General features: G+C 48.9%; 2 protein-coding genes across 2 annotated transcripts in view; one reads left to right on the top strand and one right to left on the bottom strand.

Annotated features, from left to right (window-relative positions):
- NDRG4 (NDRG family member 4) overlaps positions 1–16,246 on the top strand; it is a 518,571-nt gene that overhangs the window by 67,831 nt on the left and 434,494 nt on the right. The gene's annotated exons all lie outside the window — the stretch shown is intronic.
- The window catches only part of CNGB1 (cyclic nucleotide gated channel subunit beta 1), a 63,035-nt gene that overhangs the window by 26,203 nt on the left and 20,586 nt on the right, over positions 1–16,246 (bottom strand). Inside the window, exons 16-23 of the mRNA XM_049787408.1 lie at positions 14,750–14,959; positions 10,810–10,972; positions 7,887–7,994; positions 5,885–6,042; positions 4,682–4,837; positions 3,237–3,445; positions 1,550–1,600; positions 1,289–1,375 (exon numbers count right to left, since the gene is read on the bottom strand). Coding sequence (XP_049643365.1) covers positions 1,289–1,375; positions 1,550–1,600; positions 3,237–3,445; positions 4,682–4,837; positions 5,885–6,042; positions 7,887–7,994; positions 10,810–10,972; positions 14,750–14,959 — 1,142 coding nt within the window. The remainder of the gene's footprint in view (positions 1–1,288; positions 1,376–1,549; positions 1,601–3,236; positions 3,446–4,681; positions 4,838–5,884; positions 6,043–7,886; positions 7,995–10,809; positions 10,973–14,749; positions 14,960–16,246) is intronic.

Genomic DNA, 16,246 nt, shown 5'->3' on the forward strand with positions numbered 1-16,246 from the left:
TGGTGCTCAGGGCTTATTACTCCTGGCTCTGTACTTAGGGATTACTCCTGGCAGGACTTAGAGTTCCAACCATATGTTGTGCAGAAATTAAACCTGGATCAGCCACATGCTAGGCAAGTTCCCTACCACTGTGCGATGGCTCTGACTCTGATCTTGTTCTAATTTCACCTGGAGTTCATACAGACACACAGACCTGTGCATCCCTCCCCTAGCATTCCCAACTGTGTTAAATGCAAGGTGCCCTCACATCACAACCCTATGTGAGCCAAGACAGGGGGTCACACCTCTAATCCCACCTGGTCACACATGACCTGGGGAGCCTAGATTCCTGCATACAGGTTCCAGAGCAGCCCCACCCCTGGGACTCCCAGGCCAGCCCTAGAAGACCCTTATCCATTCTCCCCCTTTTTCTCAGTTCTGATGCTCAGAGGCCCTGTCCAAGCTTAATTTGACATGTTGGTTTCCTCTTCCAGGGGGTGCTATATTCTATCCACTTTCTCATCCCACTTTCTTGCTTAGCTCTTCCCTTGTCTCTGGTGGGGTGGAAAAGGTAACAAACACCCACAATAAAGGGTTTCAGGGTGCCGAAATGATAGCACAGCAGGTAGGGTGTTTGCCTTGTACATGGCCGAACCCAGGTTCAATCCCCGCATCCCATGTGGTCACCTGAAACTACCAGAAGTGGCTTCTGATCACAGAATCAGGAGTAACCCCTGAGCTCTGCCAGGTGTGGCCCAAAAACCAGAGAGAGAGAGAGAGACAGAGACAGAGAGAGACACAGAGACAGAGAGAGACAGAGACAGAGACAGAGAGACAGAGAGAGACAGAGAGAGATGTTGTCTACCCCAACCACATGAAAGTAGGTATCATTGGCCTTTGTCACTGGGGCCTCTTACTGAACACTGGTTACCCCAGTGTTGCCCCAGCAATACTGAAGCATGTCTGAGTGTACGACCAAGTCTCTTTGGGGGTGCTTCTCGACTCTTGTGATCTCGGGAAAACCACACACTTTCCCAGCCTCAGTTTCTCCATCACTGACAAGGAGACCATCATAATATAGACACAAGGTCAGCTTCTCTAGGAAGGATTCAAATCTCAGGCTTAAATCCAGATTCGACTCCTTCCTTCCTGTGTGACCTCGGTGAGTACACAGACCTCTCTGTGCCTCAGCCCTTCTCATCTGTAAATTGGGGCATCTTTCTCACCTCCTGGGACTTGCTCCTGAGGAGCAAGCAGCTGTAAGGTTCCACAGAAGCACTAACCGTGGGCCGGGACCCTGGAATCTCACCTTTAAGCAGCGGGGCAGGCGAAGGAGGGGATTCACACCCACTTTCAGGTAGAAAAAGTCCAAAGGTAGGAGGCAGAGCACGTCCATCTGAAACCCAGTGCACCCAGAAGTGTAATGCCGACAAGTGGCAGGGGTCTCCACTTCACAGAAGGCTACCCATGAAGGTCGAGCACCCACCAACAGCTCATGCAAGTCCTGGGAAACCACGTCCCCAGGTCTCTCCAGAGATATCCCCCCCACCAAGGGGCCCCCAGCACACACCTTAAAGCGGCGAGATTTCAGATAATTGACGCGCATCTCCTTCTTGTCCGTCTGGAAGAGAGCAGGATGGCACCTGTGAGTTTGATACTGGTGCAGGCATCAGCAGGGATCCCCGCCCAGGCCCCAGAGGCACCCAAAGAGGTTTCTGTGGAGCATCAGGAAAGCCTGGGGTCTGCACGTGGGGAGGTGGAACCCTTGGGGAGATCGTGGCCAGGCCCCCTAGTTGCAGCCCGCAGTCCTCGAATGGGTGGGAAGCAGGATGCGGGTCCTAGGCCTCATGCCTGCACCCTTTGTGCCTTATTGCTCAGAAGTTGCCTTGGATGAGCCAGGAAAGAGGCTGTCCTTGACTTTTCTGCACAAAGAGGGAGGGGGCAGGCACTGGAAATTGGGAAGATGACCCACCCAAGAAGGTGGGTACCACCCTTTCTGCCTCCACATTCTCCTTCTCACTCCAGAACACAGATTCTTGAGCTGAGCCAAGCCACTTGCTCTTTGCGGGCCCTCCATGGAAGATCAACTGTTAGCAGTTCCCTAGCCAGTCTCCTACAGCTTAATCCACTCATCTAGCAAGGTCATGCCATGGAAACATTCAGTCCCCATCATACAGGTGAGAAAACCGAGGCACAGAGAGGTGTGGAGCTAGTTGCAGAGACACTGAGATTTGAACCAGGTCCTCTAGCATCGATGGTCCTTCTCCACCTCTAATTCCATCAGGTGCCCCAGGGGCCATTTCACTCATGAGTGACACAGATCTTTATTGTGGTGCCAGAGTTCAAATCTAGGCTTCCTGAATGCAAGGTAAGAGCTCACTGAGCCTTTTCTTCCTTTTAAAGTATGTTTTCATGACTTACAATAGTATAACAAAAGTATAACTTTACAATAGTATATAAATCTTAGGGTTGGGATTTTTTTTTTTTTTTTGGGTCACAGCTGGCAGCGCTCAGGGGCTACTCTTTGCTCTGCACTCAGAAATCGCCCACCTGTAGGCTCGGGGGACCATGTGGGATGCCGGGATTTGAACCACCATCCTTCTGCATGCAAGGCAAATGCCCTACCACTGTGCTATCTCTCCAGCCCTGCAGTGTTTAGTTTTTGTTTTTTTGTTTTGTTTTTTTGTTTTGTTTTTGGGCCACACCCGGCAGTGCTCAGGGGTTACTCCTGGCTGTCTGCTCAGAAATAGCTCCTGGCAGGCACGGGGGACCATATGGGACACCGGGATTCAAACCAACCACCTTTGGTCCTGGATCGGCTGCTTGCAAGGCAAACGCCGTTGTGCTATCTCTCCGGGCCCAGTGTTTAGTTTTTGATGCTCAGGACTTACTGGGTTTGCAGCCTTGGCAAGCTTGATCTAACGTAGATCAGTTGCATGCAAGGCAAATGCTTTACCATTGTTCAAGCTCTCTGGCCACCAGGCTATGAATCTTGCATTACAGTTTCTCACACGTGAGCACTACTGGAGATGATATAGATCCATCAACCACTCGGAAGATAAAGCACCAGTGGCAAATGTACCTGAGATTTCCTGGTTCATTTCTCTTGTCTACTGCAGCATGGGGGCTGGGGTGTCAATCTCCTGAAGACACTGGCTGTTGGATTTGTCCCCAGCAACTGTCCTCCTCACACACACACACACACACACACACACACACACACACAACACACACACACACATCTGCCTGGGACTCACAATAATGTCCCCCCCTCTGACAAACTGCAGGCGCAGCTGGAAGACGGTGATGTCCAAGAGGTAGATGAGATCACACAGGTAATCCATCATCATCCACAGGTGGATGTTGTCTGGCCTCTGGAAGGGGAAGGCCCAACGCACAGGGATCAGCCAGAGGTTCCAGTTCCAGGCCAGCACCACGAAGAACAGCCACAAGATGTACATCAAGTCTGTGGGGCAGGAAAGCTGGTTCAAGCCAGAGCTTCACCCCAGAAAATGCTCCCCACTGTGGGATGGCATCAGGCTATCTCCTCCGGGCTTTCCCACTCTTCACCAAGCCCGACACTCAGCATTCCCATTAACAGGGGAGGGGCTCATACTTCTTTAGATTTAGAAATACATCACTGGGGGGTTGGAGCTGTGGGGTAGGGTACTTTCATGCATGTGGCTAACCTTGATTTCATCCCTAGCATCTCATATGTTCCCTCATATCCTGTTAGTAAGGAATCTTCAACCAGAAGTAACCCTTGAGCACTGTTGGGTGTGGCTTCCAAACAAACAAACAAAATCTCTGTAGTTATAATCCTGAGAAATCAGAATTCTCTGAGGTGGGAAAGGGGGCTTTATTAAGTAACAGACAAGTAACTAGAATCTCCTTTTTTTTTGTTCTCATGGGCATTTTTTTTTTATTTTTCAGGCCATACCCGTTTGATGCTCAGGGGTTACTCCTGGCTAAGTGCTCAGAAATTGCCCCTGGCTTGGGAGGGACCATATGGAACACCAGGGGATCGAACCACAGTTCTTCCTTGGCTAGCGCTTGCAAGGCAGACACCTCTAGCGCCACCTCGCCGGCCCCTCTTGTGGGCATTTTTGAAAGTGTATTTCTTGCCTTAGTAAACAATAAACAAAATAAAGACAGATGGGTGTATGGGAAGTGAAGAGAAGGTTGCTGTCTGCATGAAAGATCAACAGATTCTCAGAGGAATGAATGGACAGATGGAAAATGGATGGATAAATAGAAGGATGGGTGGAGGGATAGATGATTGGAAGGAAGGATAGAGAAATGGATGAATGATAAATGGATGGGAGGGCAGATAGAAGAATGAATAAATAGAAGGATGGATGGAGGAGTAGATTGATGGATGGATATGTGTCTCATTCTAGGGATTTTATAATATATTTCGTTCAGCTTTGGTTTGGGGGTCCACACCTGACAGTGCTCAAGGACTAATCCTGATTTAGGGTTTGGGGCCAATCCTGGCAGTGACCAGGGTACTGTGTAATATCAGGGATTAAAACCCAGACCTCCTATATGTTTGCTGATCATTCTCTCCAGCTACTCAACTTACTTGTGAGAAACAAACCTTGGACATCTCTAGCCTCCTTGCTTCTTGTGCTGTCTCCCTCCATCCTGCCCACTCCATCTCTCCTGACTTCTCATTGCAAAGTGCAACATCCAGACTTACTGGTGAGTGGGTCAATGCTCTGGGGAAACTGGTACTTCTTCCAGGGTCGACGCTTGAACTTGCAACACAGCATGTTGCAATAATGTTCCTCTTCCTGCTGCTCTGCCTCAGCTGGCTTTGCCTCTGAGGCTGGCTCAGGGGGTTTTTTGGATGGAGCTGTGGATGACACAGGTAATACTTTAACCCAGCCCTCAGTCTTGGATGGCCAATGAGGATGCAAAGAGAGGCTCACAACTGCAGACTCTGCTGCTAGTCATCAAACTCTGGTCAGTTCTGTGTGTGAAAGAAAGGCCATAGCCTAGAGACAACCCCACAACTCTGAAGCACAATCTGAACCTAGAAACTCTCCCAGCTTCCAATGGCAGGAGCTCCCCAGACGAGGAGTTTCTGGACATGCTGGACTTTTGAGTTATGGTGGTGGTGGTGGTGGTGGTGGTGGTGGTGGTGGTGTGTGTGTGTGTGTGTGTGTGTGTGTGTGTGTGTGTGTGTTTGGATTTCGTTCATTTCCTCTAGAGAACTGCAGCATTTTATCCCACCCAACTAAGAAGACACAAGTGTCTGGGGTTCTAACTCAGAGCTGAAATCTCAGCTCCTTCCTTTCAAACAGAGCCTGGCACGGGAGTCCAGCCTCCCCACCCTCGCTGCTGAGGCTCATTGGTACTGGTCATTTCTCTAGAGCTATTTCTACCGTTAGAGCTGTGACATCAGACTCTGCTAGATCTGCCTTTGGCACCATGAGACACAGTTGACCTCTGAGAAAACTAGATGCCTTCCCAGATCCAGAGAGGATCATTTTTACTTCCTTCTAGCAGGAGGAAAGCATGAAAATTTCAGGTAAGAAAGTTATAACAGCCCTCCAGATGATCAAGACTGTCTTGTCCCAGAGCAAGTCATGAACGTGATCTGTGTGGCAGACCAGGGACACATCTCAGAGTGACCTGCCTGCTGGTGAAAGATATGGAGGATCCATGAGGGGCTGGCCCTGGGGCTGGAAATGCAGAGCACAGTTGAGTCACTGACTCAACCCAGACCTTCCCTCCCTTCTTCCCTTCCAGCAACAGGATTTGCTGCAGTTCAAAACCTGCATACACAGGACCTTATAGCCACAGGTTGGATCTGGACTTCTCTTATGTACCTCAATCAATTCCTTGAGTCACAAGACTTTACAGAGGATAATAGAGTCTACCCCAGCTCTGGACTCACAGGGCTTAGGACTCTCCTCATCAGAAGTAACATCCGGGTCAATGAGCTTCTCCTTCACCTTCTCTGTCCGCTCTTTGAAGAGCTTCACCAACTCCTGGAGTCGGTCATTGATGACTGCACTGTTCTGGCTGGCTGTGGAGGCTGCGCGGTCCTGGCCACTGGAAAGTAACACACGTGTTGAGGCAGGTGGAGTGAGAGGGGATCTCTGTGTCCCCAGGGAAGAGCCTGGGCCCAAAAGAGGAAGTTCTAGATGGTCCCCTTTCTCATTCAGAAACCTCAAACCCACTTTAACTTGTCCAGGGGTGCTCAGTCTTGGGGTTGACCCAGATCACATTGGCACCAATGGTACCAGTGGAAAAGCTATGACTGCTCTTCTAATTTAGGGGGAAAACTTAGGACTGTTGGGCTCAGTTGAGATTCCCATGAGGTGCTAAGTCTAGAAGAGAGCAGGGAGAGGTGAGGTAGGCTGCTCTCCTTAGGCTTAGAGAAATGGAAAGGCCAGGGCATGAGAGAGATCAAGGAGGGGAGAAAGAAGAGGCAGACAGTAATTTAGAGGCACAGTCACAGAGGCATATCTGATCCACATAGCTAACAACCTAGCAAGCAGAAGCTCTAAAACTCCAATAATCAAATTGAAGAATGGTCTGTCCAGGAGGCAGACTGCGGGGTGGGAGCCTGGGACAAGGTGAAGGAAAGTCACACTGGTGGTTAGATTGGTGCTGAAACATCATATGCTTAAAACTCTATTATAAACACCCTTTGTAAATCTGGTACAGCCATTTTTTTAATATTTTAAAGAAAATAAAACAACCAGATGGAATGCCCAGGTAGGCTGCTCCATCTGCCAGCTCCATACTTTGACTTCAGGAACTATACCTGGTGTCCAAGACGAGAGTCCAAGACAAACAAGGCCAGAAGCCTACCTGCTGTCCAACGACCAATGCCTACTGCCCCCTTGGGGTGGGACCTGAGGGGCCTCCTCACAATCATCTCTCCATGAATGAGTGTCAAATGGGCCTTTGCAGATCTTATTTAAAAGGCCATAAAGTTCAGGTTAGTGTCTCTCCTGTGCTTAGTGAGGCAGTGTATTAGTGAGGCAGAGCAGTTTCCCCTGGGGAGGCAATCAGGGGCGGGTCTCCACAGGGTTCCCTCCAGGCAGGATCCCATTTCGAGGTGTGGAGATGAATGCTGGACCTGGTGTGTTTCTGGAGAGCATCAGCAGTTTGGACCCATAGTGTCCAGTCCCTTACTCCACCTAAGCCAACCCCCACTCCTCCTTTGCTTCAAAGCCCCGAAGGCTTGGATTAGAATCTGAGCATGGACACCTGTGACAACTCCTTTTATTTTGTTCATGGGTCACACTTGGCATTGCTCAGAGCTTACTACTGGCTTTGAACTCAGAGATCACTCCAGGACTCAGGGGACAACATGGGGTGTAGAGGGTCAAACCCAGGTCTCAAATCTCCCCGAATGGGGGGCTGAAGTGATGGCACAGCAGATTAGGCATTTGTCTTGCATGCCACAGACCTAGGTTTAATACCCCAAAATCTCATATGGTCCCCCAAGCACAACCAAGAATGATACCCAGGCGCTGAGCAGGAGTAACCTCTAAGAACCATTGGATGTGACCCCCAAATAAACAAACAAAAATTTCCATTATTCCAGCCCTTGGCATATGTCCCATATGAGGGACACAGGCTCAGAGCCCCTCACAATCATGTCACAAACCAGCTACATCTCAGCCACTGACACTCCCCAGGGCCCTCTGTCTGGGTTCTGGGACCACTTTAATTTGACATTCAAACATCTGCTGCAAATTTCAAACAGCTTCTGGGCCTACTGGAAGCAGCCTGTGCAACAAACCCCATCATACTACTAGGAAACCACTGGCAGAGTCAGCTTTGTCATAAAAATATCCCTCTCCCCTCAACTTGCCTCCCCTGACTGCCTATACCCATGCTGCCTCTGACTCTCCGAGGCCCCATCGGTGGCCCTCACTCACTCAGTGCCCTGTGGGGTGGTGGGATCTGACCAGGCAACCACCGGAGACTCGGCAGGAGACATCGCCTTGAGTTCTTCAGCCTCATCATCATGGGAGGGCAGCCGCTTTCTGCAGGAACAAGGACATGGAAAACAGCCTTAGAGAGAGTGGAGGTTCTGGGGCCAGGAGGAAGTGAGCCAACTCTGGGCCTGCAGATCACCTACCCTGTGCTGAAGGGACACCTAAGGATCCTCATTTCTCTACAGGAACACCAAAAATGGGGTGTAACTCATGTGGGCCTTGGATGCTGCATCTGTCTTCTGGTCACACCTGTGTATGTTAGCAGGCAACCCTAATTCTGCAGACATCCCTGCCTCTCTCCAGTGAGAGGCCTGGTATGGTTATTTATACCCCTAGCCTTCTCAGTATCCCCTCTGTAAAATGAGATTTGCCTATTCAACTAAGAAACATTACTAAATTATGTCTTGGCTTCAGCATCTTTCTTCTTCCCCCCACAGTCTAAAGTCCCCTCCCTAAAAATCATCCTCCACTCTCTACAGTCCTCCCAACTACTAGAAAATTCTCGTGGTGGAGGAGTCCATCTTCAGCTCCTGATATAAACTTGGGCAAACCTATCCACTTTTGAAACCCCTGGTTCCCTGTGTGAAGAAGGGTGAGGACTGAGAAACACGAGGTCCCCTGTGTGAAGGATGAAGTTCCCATCCCCAGTCCCCATATGCATGTGGTGCTGCATTTACAGCCACAGGGATCTAGGCCAAAGGTATTTATGTTTGACTCTGTCTAGAATGCTTCCACTGTGATCCCTGTGATCCAGGAGTTCTCCATTAGTATTTATTTATTTATTTATTTATTTATTTATTTATTTATTTATTTGGGGGGTCACACCTAGCAGCACTTGAGTTGCTCTTGGCTCTACGCTCAAAAACCGCTTGAGGGACCATATGGGATGCCAGGATTCAAACCACTGACCTTCTGCGTGCAAGGCAAATGCCTTACCTCCATGCTATCTCTCTGGCCCCTCCATTAGTATTTAAAAGATATGTAGAAGAATAAAATTAAAAGGGTCTTTGTTTTATCCTGGAAGGTTTTGGAATGACCCTATGTCCCCTTTGACTTGTGCGAAATGACAAATCATGGATTCACCTCTTTACACTCTAAAGTAGAACACCAAAAGAGGACGAGGGTTAAAGACCCTATGAGACCCAAACTCAGTTCTGTCCCCTGTCCAGTGTCCCCTCATGAGCCCGATAGCACATGCTGCCCCAGGAAATCCAGAGAATGTCTGACTCAGTATCTCTTATCTGCTCTCCTAGTGTCCAACCTTGTGCTATCTCACATACAGTAGCACTGAGAATCTCTAAAAGCCCAGTGGACAGGTAGTACCTTCTCTTCCTCTCACAGGAAGTCTCAGTGACTTGCTCCAAGTTTCACATCTGATCATTGGAAAGCTGGGTTTCACTCCAACCGATGGCCTTAAGCTGTGAGAATAGCCTTGCTCATACATTCCTCTTAGCCTGTGGTTTCTGTGGCTTTTGGGCTACCTATCAGTCACCCCCAGTTCTCACTCCTCTCTGACTATAGACAACCCCATTGACCCTTAGTATCAGGCATCAGACTGCTCCCCTCAGAGAATTTGGATTCAGGCACTGGCTCCCCAATTTTCTCATCTCATTCAACTCAGCACCTTCTGTAACAACCTTTTATCTGATTACTCATCCTTCATCCCATTTACCAAAGGCAGGAGGCTTGGGTTCTAGTCCCAAGTGATCTTAATTCATCTCTGCCCCATTTATTCCCCCAAACCAGCCTATTTATTTTCCTCCATTTACATAAAAGGAACAGAGCAAGGTAGATCAGATGTCTGCAGCTGTGTGGTTGCCATGTCTTCTGCCATCTGTCTTATTTGCATTATTCAATGATTTAAACCCGAGAATTCATAAATCTATGAGCATTCTTTCAAGACTGAGTATAATAATGACTCTTTTATCCACAAAAAAACCTCAAAGCCCTCAGTTTATCATCTCTAACTACTTCCCTTCTAGCAGGCTCCTCACCTCAGCTGAGAAATTACTCAATGATATTTGATAAAGAGCATAAATGAATGGGGACCAAAGAAAAATAACCATCTTTGAATTCAGCCATGCAGGAGAGCACTGGAAATTCCCCTTAACTTCAATCTAGTCGTTCACAAAGCCTAGACAGCACTTCACAGAATGTGCAATGCTAGCTGCAGCATACCTCTTGATTATTTAACTCAGACTGTTCAAAACCAATTCTAAACACACAGCAACACACTTCTAACTCAAGAGGCTTGTACAATTTTGTGCCCATTTGACCAGGAATGGTGGCCTGGAGAAAGGTACCCAAGGATGGAGAACAGAGACATTTGTTACCAGCAGCACTTTCATAGTGTTCATCAGTTCATCAGTGCTCATCAGTGTTCATCAGTGCTCTCCTAGACAGGGTTTGTGCTGTCAGCTAAGGTGTGAGATACTAGAGGATCACTCACTAGGGAATATGAGGAAGACACTTAGTCACAGGGGAAAGTTTTCACTGTGGTCTTCTACAATTTCCTCTGTCATTCAAATCCACACCAGACTTGGGTCCATAAGCAAAGAGAAGGTGGGAAAGCAGCAATGCAATCTAGTCAGGTGGGATGAAGGTTTTACTAATATTTTTCTGGTGTTGCATGGCACTACTTCATAAAATGGAACACTTCATGCTGAGCACCTTCCTAATCAACCCAGGAGAATGTTGAGGAAGGGGCTTCTTCCTCTTGCTGAGTCTAAGAGATGCCCTGAATCCCACTGTTGACCCCACCTGACTGAATGGCCTGAGACGTCCCGATTCCCTGTTCCACTGTGCTCAATCTCTTCATCTGACCCAGAACCAGTGAGAAAACAAGAGATACTGAGAAGGTGACCTGTGGGTGCTGGCGGCTGAGCCTGGGACTGCAAGGGTATCCGATTTGGCGGGAGACGGTGGCGGTAGCTCGGGTGAAGCCGGCTTCTCCTCCACAATCAGAGGCTGGAGGTCAGCGTCCGCATCCTCCACCTGCACTTCTGGGTGATGCTTTGTGGCAGGCACTTAGGAAGAGGAAGAAGTGAACAGAGTGAGAAGTCAGGATGGGAGTCTAGGGTACCCATGAAGAAAGCAGGCCTGGGGGAGCAGAGAGTTTCATGCAATGGCCAGGAGAGCAACATGCAGGGTCGACCTGAGGGTGTGGCCACCCCAGTCACCTTCCAGGAACCAAAGAAGATTCCCTGAGACCTCAGAAGCTGCAAGGGCACCCAGACATAGCCTGACTTTTCTGAGGCTAGAGAAGCTTCAGGAACCTGGGGTTGTGTTGTAAGGAGCCCTGTCTAGAGCCTGGCCTAACACAACCCACTTCCGTCTCTGCACCTCATTTTCTCCATCTACAGATAGGGTGGTCCTACCTTTCCAGGACCATGGTGGAAAGAATGGAGGGAACCAGTCCTGGCAGGTGGTGAATGGAACACTCCAATGCTTTCTCCAATCAGGGGTGACAGCTCCCCATTGGGGTATAGTTAGTTCCCCATTGAGGTACCCTTTAGATAGGTCCTTATTTTCTGTATGTGACAGAAGCCCCCACATTTATCAGTTTAACTCTCTCCTACACTGGGAGGATCAGGAGTTTTGTTGGGGGCCAGGGTGTGGCCCATGGCTTGGAGACAAGGACTGTGTGCATCAGTCTAGCCCCAGAAAGAGCCCAGCAGAAGTTGAAGGATTGGCTGGTGCTTCATTCCTGATATCCAGTCTGAGTCCATCCAAGTACATGTAGAGAAGAAAAGCAGGGGACATTTTGGCAATTCAACAAGAGATGTTCCAGGCCATAAAGAGTAAGAGGGTCGCTCTCCTCACCTCAGCTCACCTCCTCTCAGACCTGAAGGTGGGCTGGAGATGGGCAGAGAAGACCTAGGAGAAGGATCCCACTTACAGAGTCCTGGCACCTCTCCTCACAAACTGTACCTCCCCCATCCCACCCCAGACTATAGAAAGTACCACCCCGTACCGTCAAAATGATGTTCTTGGGTCCAAAATGATAGCAGAGAAGTATACAATTGCTTTGTATGTGGACAACATTTGTTTGGTCCTGGCACCACATATAGTTCCCCAGTAATGCCTGAGGTCACTCCTAAGCACAGAGCCAGGAGTAGCCCCTGAGCACTTCTGGGTATAGCTGAGAAAGAGAGGGGGGGAGAAAGAGAAAGAGAGAGAGAGAGAGAGAGAGAAACATAGAGATACAGAGAGACAGAAAGACAGAAACAAAGACAGAGAAACAGAGGTAGAGACAAAGGAGAACAGGGGCCAAAATGATAGCACAGTGGGTAAGGAGTTTGCCTTGCACGCAGCTGACCCAAATTTGATCCTTGACATCCCATATGGTCACCCAAGATTGTCAGGAGTAATTCCTGAATGCAAAGTCAGGAGTAACACTTCAGAGCCACCAGGTGTGGCCCAAAACCCACCCCCCAAAATGAAATGAAACAAAAAGGAAAAGAAAAAGGGGGGAGGAGAGAAAAAGAAAAAGAGAGGAGAGAAGAGAGAGGAGAGAGGAGAGAGAGTGAGGAGAAAGGAGACAGAGAAAGAGAAAAGAGGAAAGATAAAGAAAGAGGAGACAGAGTAGAGAATAATAAAGAAGTGAAAGAGAAAGAGAGATTGCTTTATCAGGGGTAGGTGCACCCTGCATCCTGTGGGGTGCAAGATCTCACAACTTGCATGGCCTCTAGAGAAGGGAATGGTTCTCCTAAACTTAGAATTTTATTTTCCACCAGCTTGACAAAGTGGGAACTCAAACAAAAAATGAAATTAGTTTTGCGCATACTGATTTATAGAATGAGGATAATGTCATTAAAATATAAAAATAAACACTGCACAACTAAAGTGGTTTGTGGGGAGTAATGTCATTTGCCATCCAGCACTTCCTGTATACCTGCATCATTTGTCTTATTAAATCCCCAATACTGGGCAGAGCTGCTCTTGGGCTCTGGTCAGGGCTGTGATGCTGGCTGGCTGAGGGAACCCAAGTACAGAAAGGCAGAAACTCGACAACAGAACAGGCTTGAACTCAGGCCTCCTGGATCTCAAGATTCAGCTCTTACCCCAGGCTGAACCCAGACCTGCACACACAAGGAGATTGTTTCTGAAGAAACATAATGGGACATCATGCCATGTGGGTGAAAAGCAAATGAAGTTCTCCAGCTCACACTCCCCAGCTCCTCAACAACAACGCTTCCAACCCAGTACTCCCATATCACTGGGCATATTTCTCAGGTGAGAGGCACCCAGGGGCCAGGGGAAGCGGGTGGATATTTGAGATGATGCAGATGGGATAATGGATCCTAGAATGAGCACATTAGTCCTGACTTCTGCTCTCTAGATCCTGAAGTGATCAGGATCAGCTAGGGCTCCCTGGATCCCACTACATTCTCATCCTCCTCCAGGCTGGGGACCCTCACCTTTTTTTTCTTCACTAGAAACTGTCAACTTCCCTTTGTTGTCAGTGTTCTTGCAATGATTTCTACAGGCTGGTTTTCCATCTGAATGGAAGCCTGTATTTTCCTGTCTAGATGCACTGACTTTCCTGAAAAGCTGAAGCCAGCAGAACAAATAAGCAAGTAAACAGAGTTCTAGCAACTGGCATCAGTAGACATCATATATAATTAAAAATTTGGGCTGGCTGGGAGGGAACAGATTTAGCATTTGCTCAAGACTCTGAACTTGGAGTGTCCACCCTGTCACAGGTTGATCCATGACTTCCCACCCCAACTCTGTGATCACCCGAATTCAAGAAGAAGATAGAGGTATGAAGGGATCAGAACAAGAAAGATTGTCAATCAGAGGCACCCTGCCCCCTGCCTTTCAAAATCAAACAAGTCAAAAGGCCAATTGGGGACCAGGGATGTGGTCCATGGTCCCTATGTGTATGAGAAATCAGCACTGCAGAAACAACAAAAAGATTTGGGAGTGGTTGTAGCTCAGCAATAAAACACTCGTTTTGCATGTGTGATCTTTGGGTTTGATCACCAACCTCACAAACAGGAAAAAAAAAAGAAAACAAACAAATAAACCCCAGAAAAGTAACCAGGTCTGACTTTTAAGGCATAACAGACCAGGCTTAGACCAGAGAAACTCTCTGTCCCTCCGTACTTTCTCACCAGGCAGTAAAAAGCAGGAGCCCAAAGGACAAATCCAGACAGGCAGCCTCTGTGCTTTGGCCCCACAGGACATAGTGCCTCATGTGCTTGGAGGCTCCTGGGAATTTCCCTCCATGGCAAGAATCTGCAGGGCTGATAACATTCCTTAGTAAGCACCATGCCCTGCAAACTCTCCTGATGCCCTCTGCAAAGATCTCCCTACCCCACCCCATCTCCACTGCCCTGTTCTCCTTTCTTCTTCCTGGGCCTCTATTCTAAGTATCTTAGCCTAGAGATTCAACTTGGGTGGGAATGATTTTCTGGGTGAAAACACAATTTTCACCAAAGACAGAAAGCTAGTGCAAATCTTAAGACACGCCGTGCATGCAGTCAACCTGGATTTATTAATCCCTGGCACCATCCGGTCTCCTGAGCACAGAGCTGGGAATAGTTCCTGAGCACTAGATATGGTTCTCCCTCTCCCACCCAAGGGTTGCAAAAAGTCATTTAACCGTCCCCCAATCCAATTAATCATTGTTGAGTTTGAGAACATGGGAAGAAGCCAAACAAATGAGTAGAAGCAGGGATGGTTTTCCTGAGAGCCTGTTAGCAGCCCCAAGCCAAGGTAGCCTGCAGGACAGAGCTGAGGCCATGCAGAAAGAAGCACAGGCTATGGGCATGCACACAACCCCCGGACCAAGCTACCTAGGAGACGAACGGAGCTCCGGGTTTCCTTGGCGAAGCTGGAGTTGGACAAGTTTGTTCTCCGGGAGACGAGGACCGGGATGCGGGTGATGGGGGGGCGGTAGCTGGGCATATTGGGGAGATGGTCTGCCAAGTTGAGGGGGGCATTCCCAGTGGCCACTGGACCAGGCAGTGGGTCCTGGACCAGGCGCTTCAGCTCCACCTCTCGGCCTGGGTTGGCCATGATGATGGGGCCAGAGGGTCACAGGCAGGGACTGGGGGCTGTAAAGTAGGAGTCCAGAGTTGGGGGAAGCAGCAGGACTGCTCCTAGCCAGCTCCGCCACAGACCAGAGGGCGCCTGCCTGCACTAACAGAAGTGGCAACCCAGATCTGAGGCATCACTCTTGTCCCTGGGGTTCAGTGTCAAACGCATCACCAAGTCACATGACTGGTTTGCCCAACAGCGCCCAGGGACAGCTCCAAGCCTTGATCTGCTCTCTTCTAAGCAATGACAAGAATTGTTTCCCTGTCAGACAGAGCAAAGGTGATCCATGTACTTGGAACTCTCTGACTCTGAGGCTCATTTTTCAGGTAGGAATTCTCATCCCAGAGCAATCTGGGAACACAATCCAGGGGCGTCATGAATGCCTGGAAACAGTTTCTTTTCCAAAAACCCTGGCTCCTGAAGGGGATCATACCACTTGGTAGATCTGGAAATGAAAAAGCCCAACCATGATGGGTTATTATGTATGCAGGATGTCAAAAGCGACCCCAAAGGATGCTGATGGGCTGTTATATTGGAGAACCCAGGCTCAAGGCCATTACCCTCCAAAAACAAATGTGTAGATGAGTCACTGGACAATCATGTTAGAACTTAGACACTGGTCAGCAGGTCTGAGAGTCCAAAGCCTGCACAAGCCCTCTGGGATCCCCAGAACTTCAGGACCTGGGGACATGCTGTTGAGAAGCTTCCAAACAGCCTGTTTCCAGAACCCGCTCAGGAACCGGGCCTGGCCCCATAACTCCCCGTGGGCTATACACTTAGGGAGTATCTGACAGATCCGAGTCCAAGCAGGGAGAAGAAGCTGGAGATACTCTGAAGGGTAGTACCATGGCAGCTGACTGGGACTACCTTGCCCCCCATTTCAGCTTCCTTTATGGGCCCTTACTCAGTGCCTCCAACACACTCTCCCCTTTTCTATTCAACACTCTGGAAACTACTATGGTCTCCCTGTTTTTCTTGGGATGTGCCAGAGTCTTTGTTCCAGGCTATATAGCAAGAAGCTAAGAGGAGCCTAGGGTGACACATAGGTATGTGCTCTTGAATAAGAACCCTAATTCCCACCAGAAACCTTCATTTCCTCGTCTGAGCAATAGCCTCCCTGCAACCACCAGTGGGACATGAGCGATCTAAGGATCTTGTGGGTTCAAAAGACTCTCCTTGAGTCTCTTTGACTTTGTCCAGGGGATTGAGGGAGGGTATAACTAAAAGAAAGGGGTGTGCACTGATGCTGGAGG

This window comes from Suncus etruscus, chromosome 14 (genome assembly GCF_024139225.1).
Source record: "Suncus etruscus isolate mSunEtr1 chromosome 14, mSunEtr1.pri.cur, whole genome shotgun sequence".
NCBI lineage: Eukaryota > Metazoa > Chordata > Mammalia > Eulipotyphla > Soricidae > Suncus > Suncus etruscus.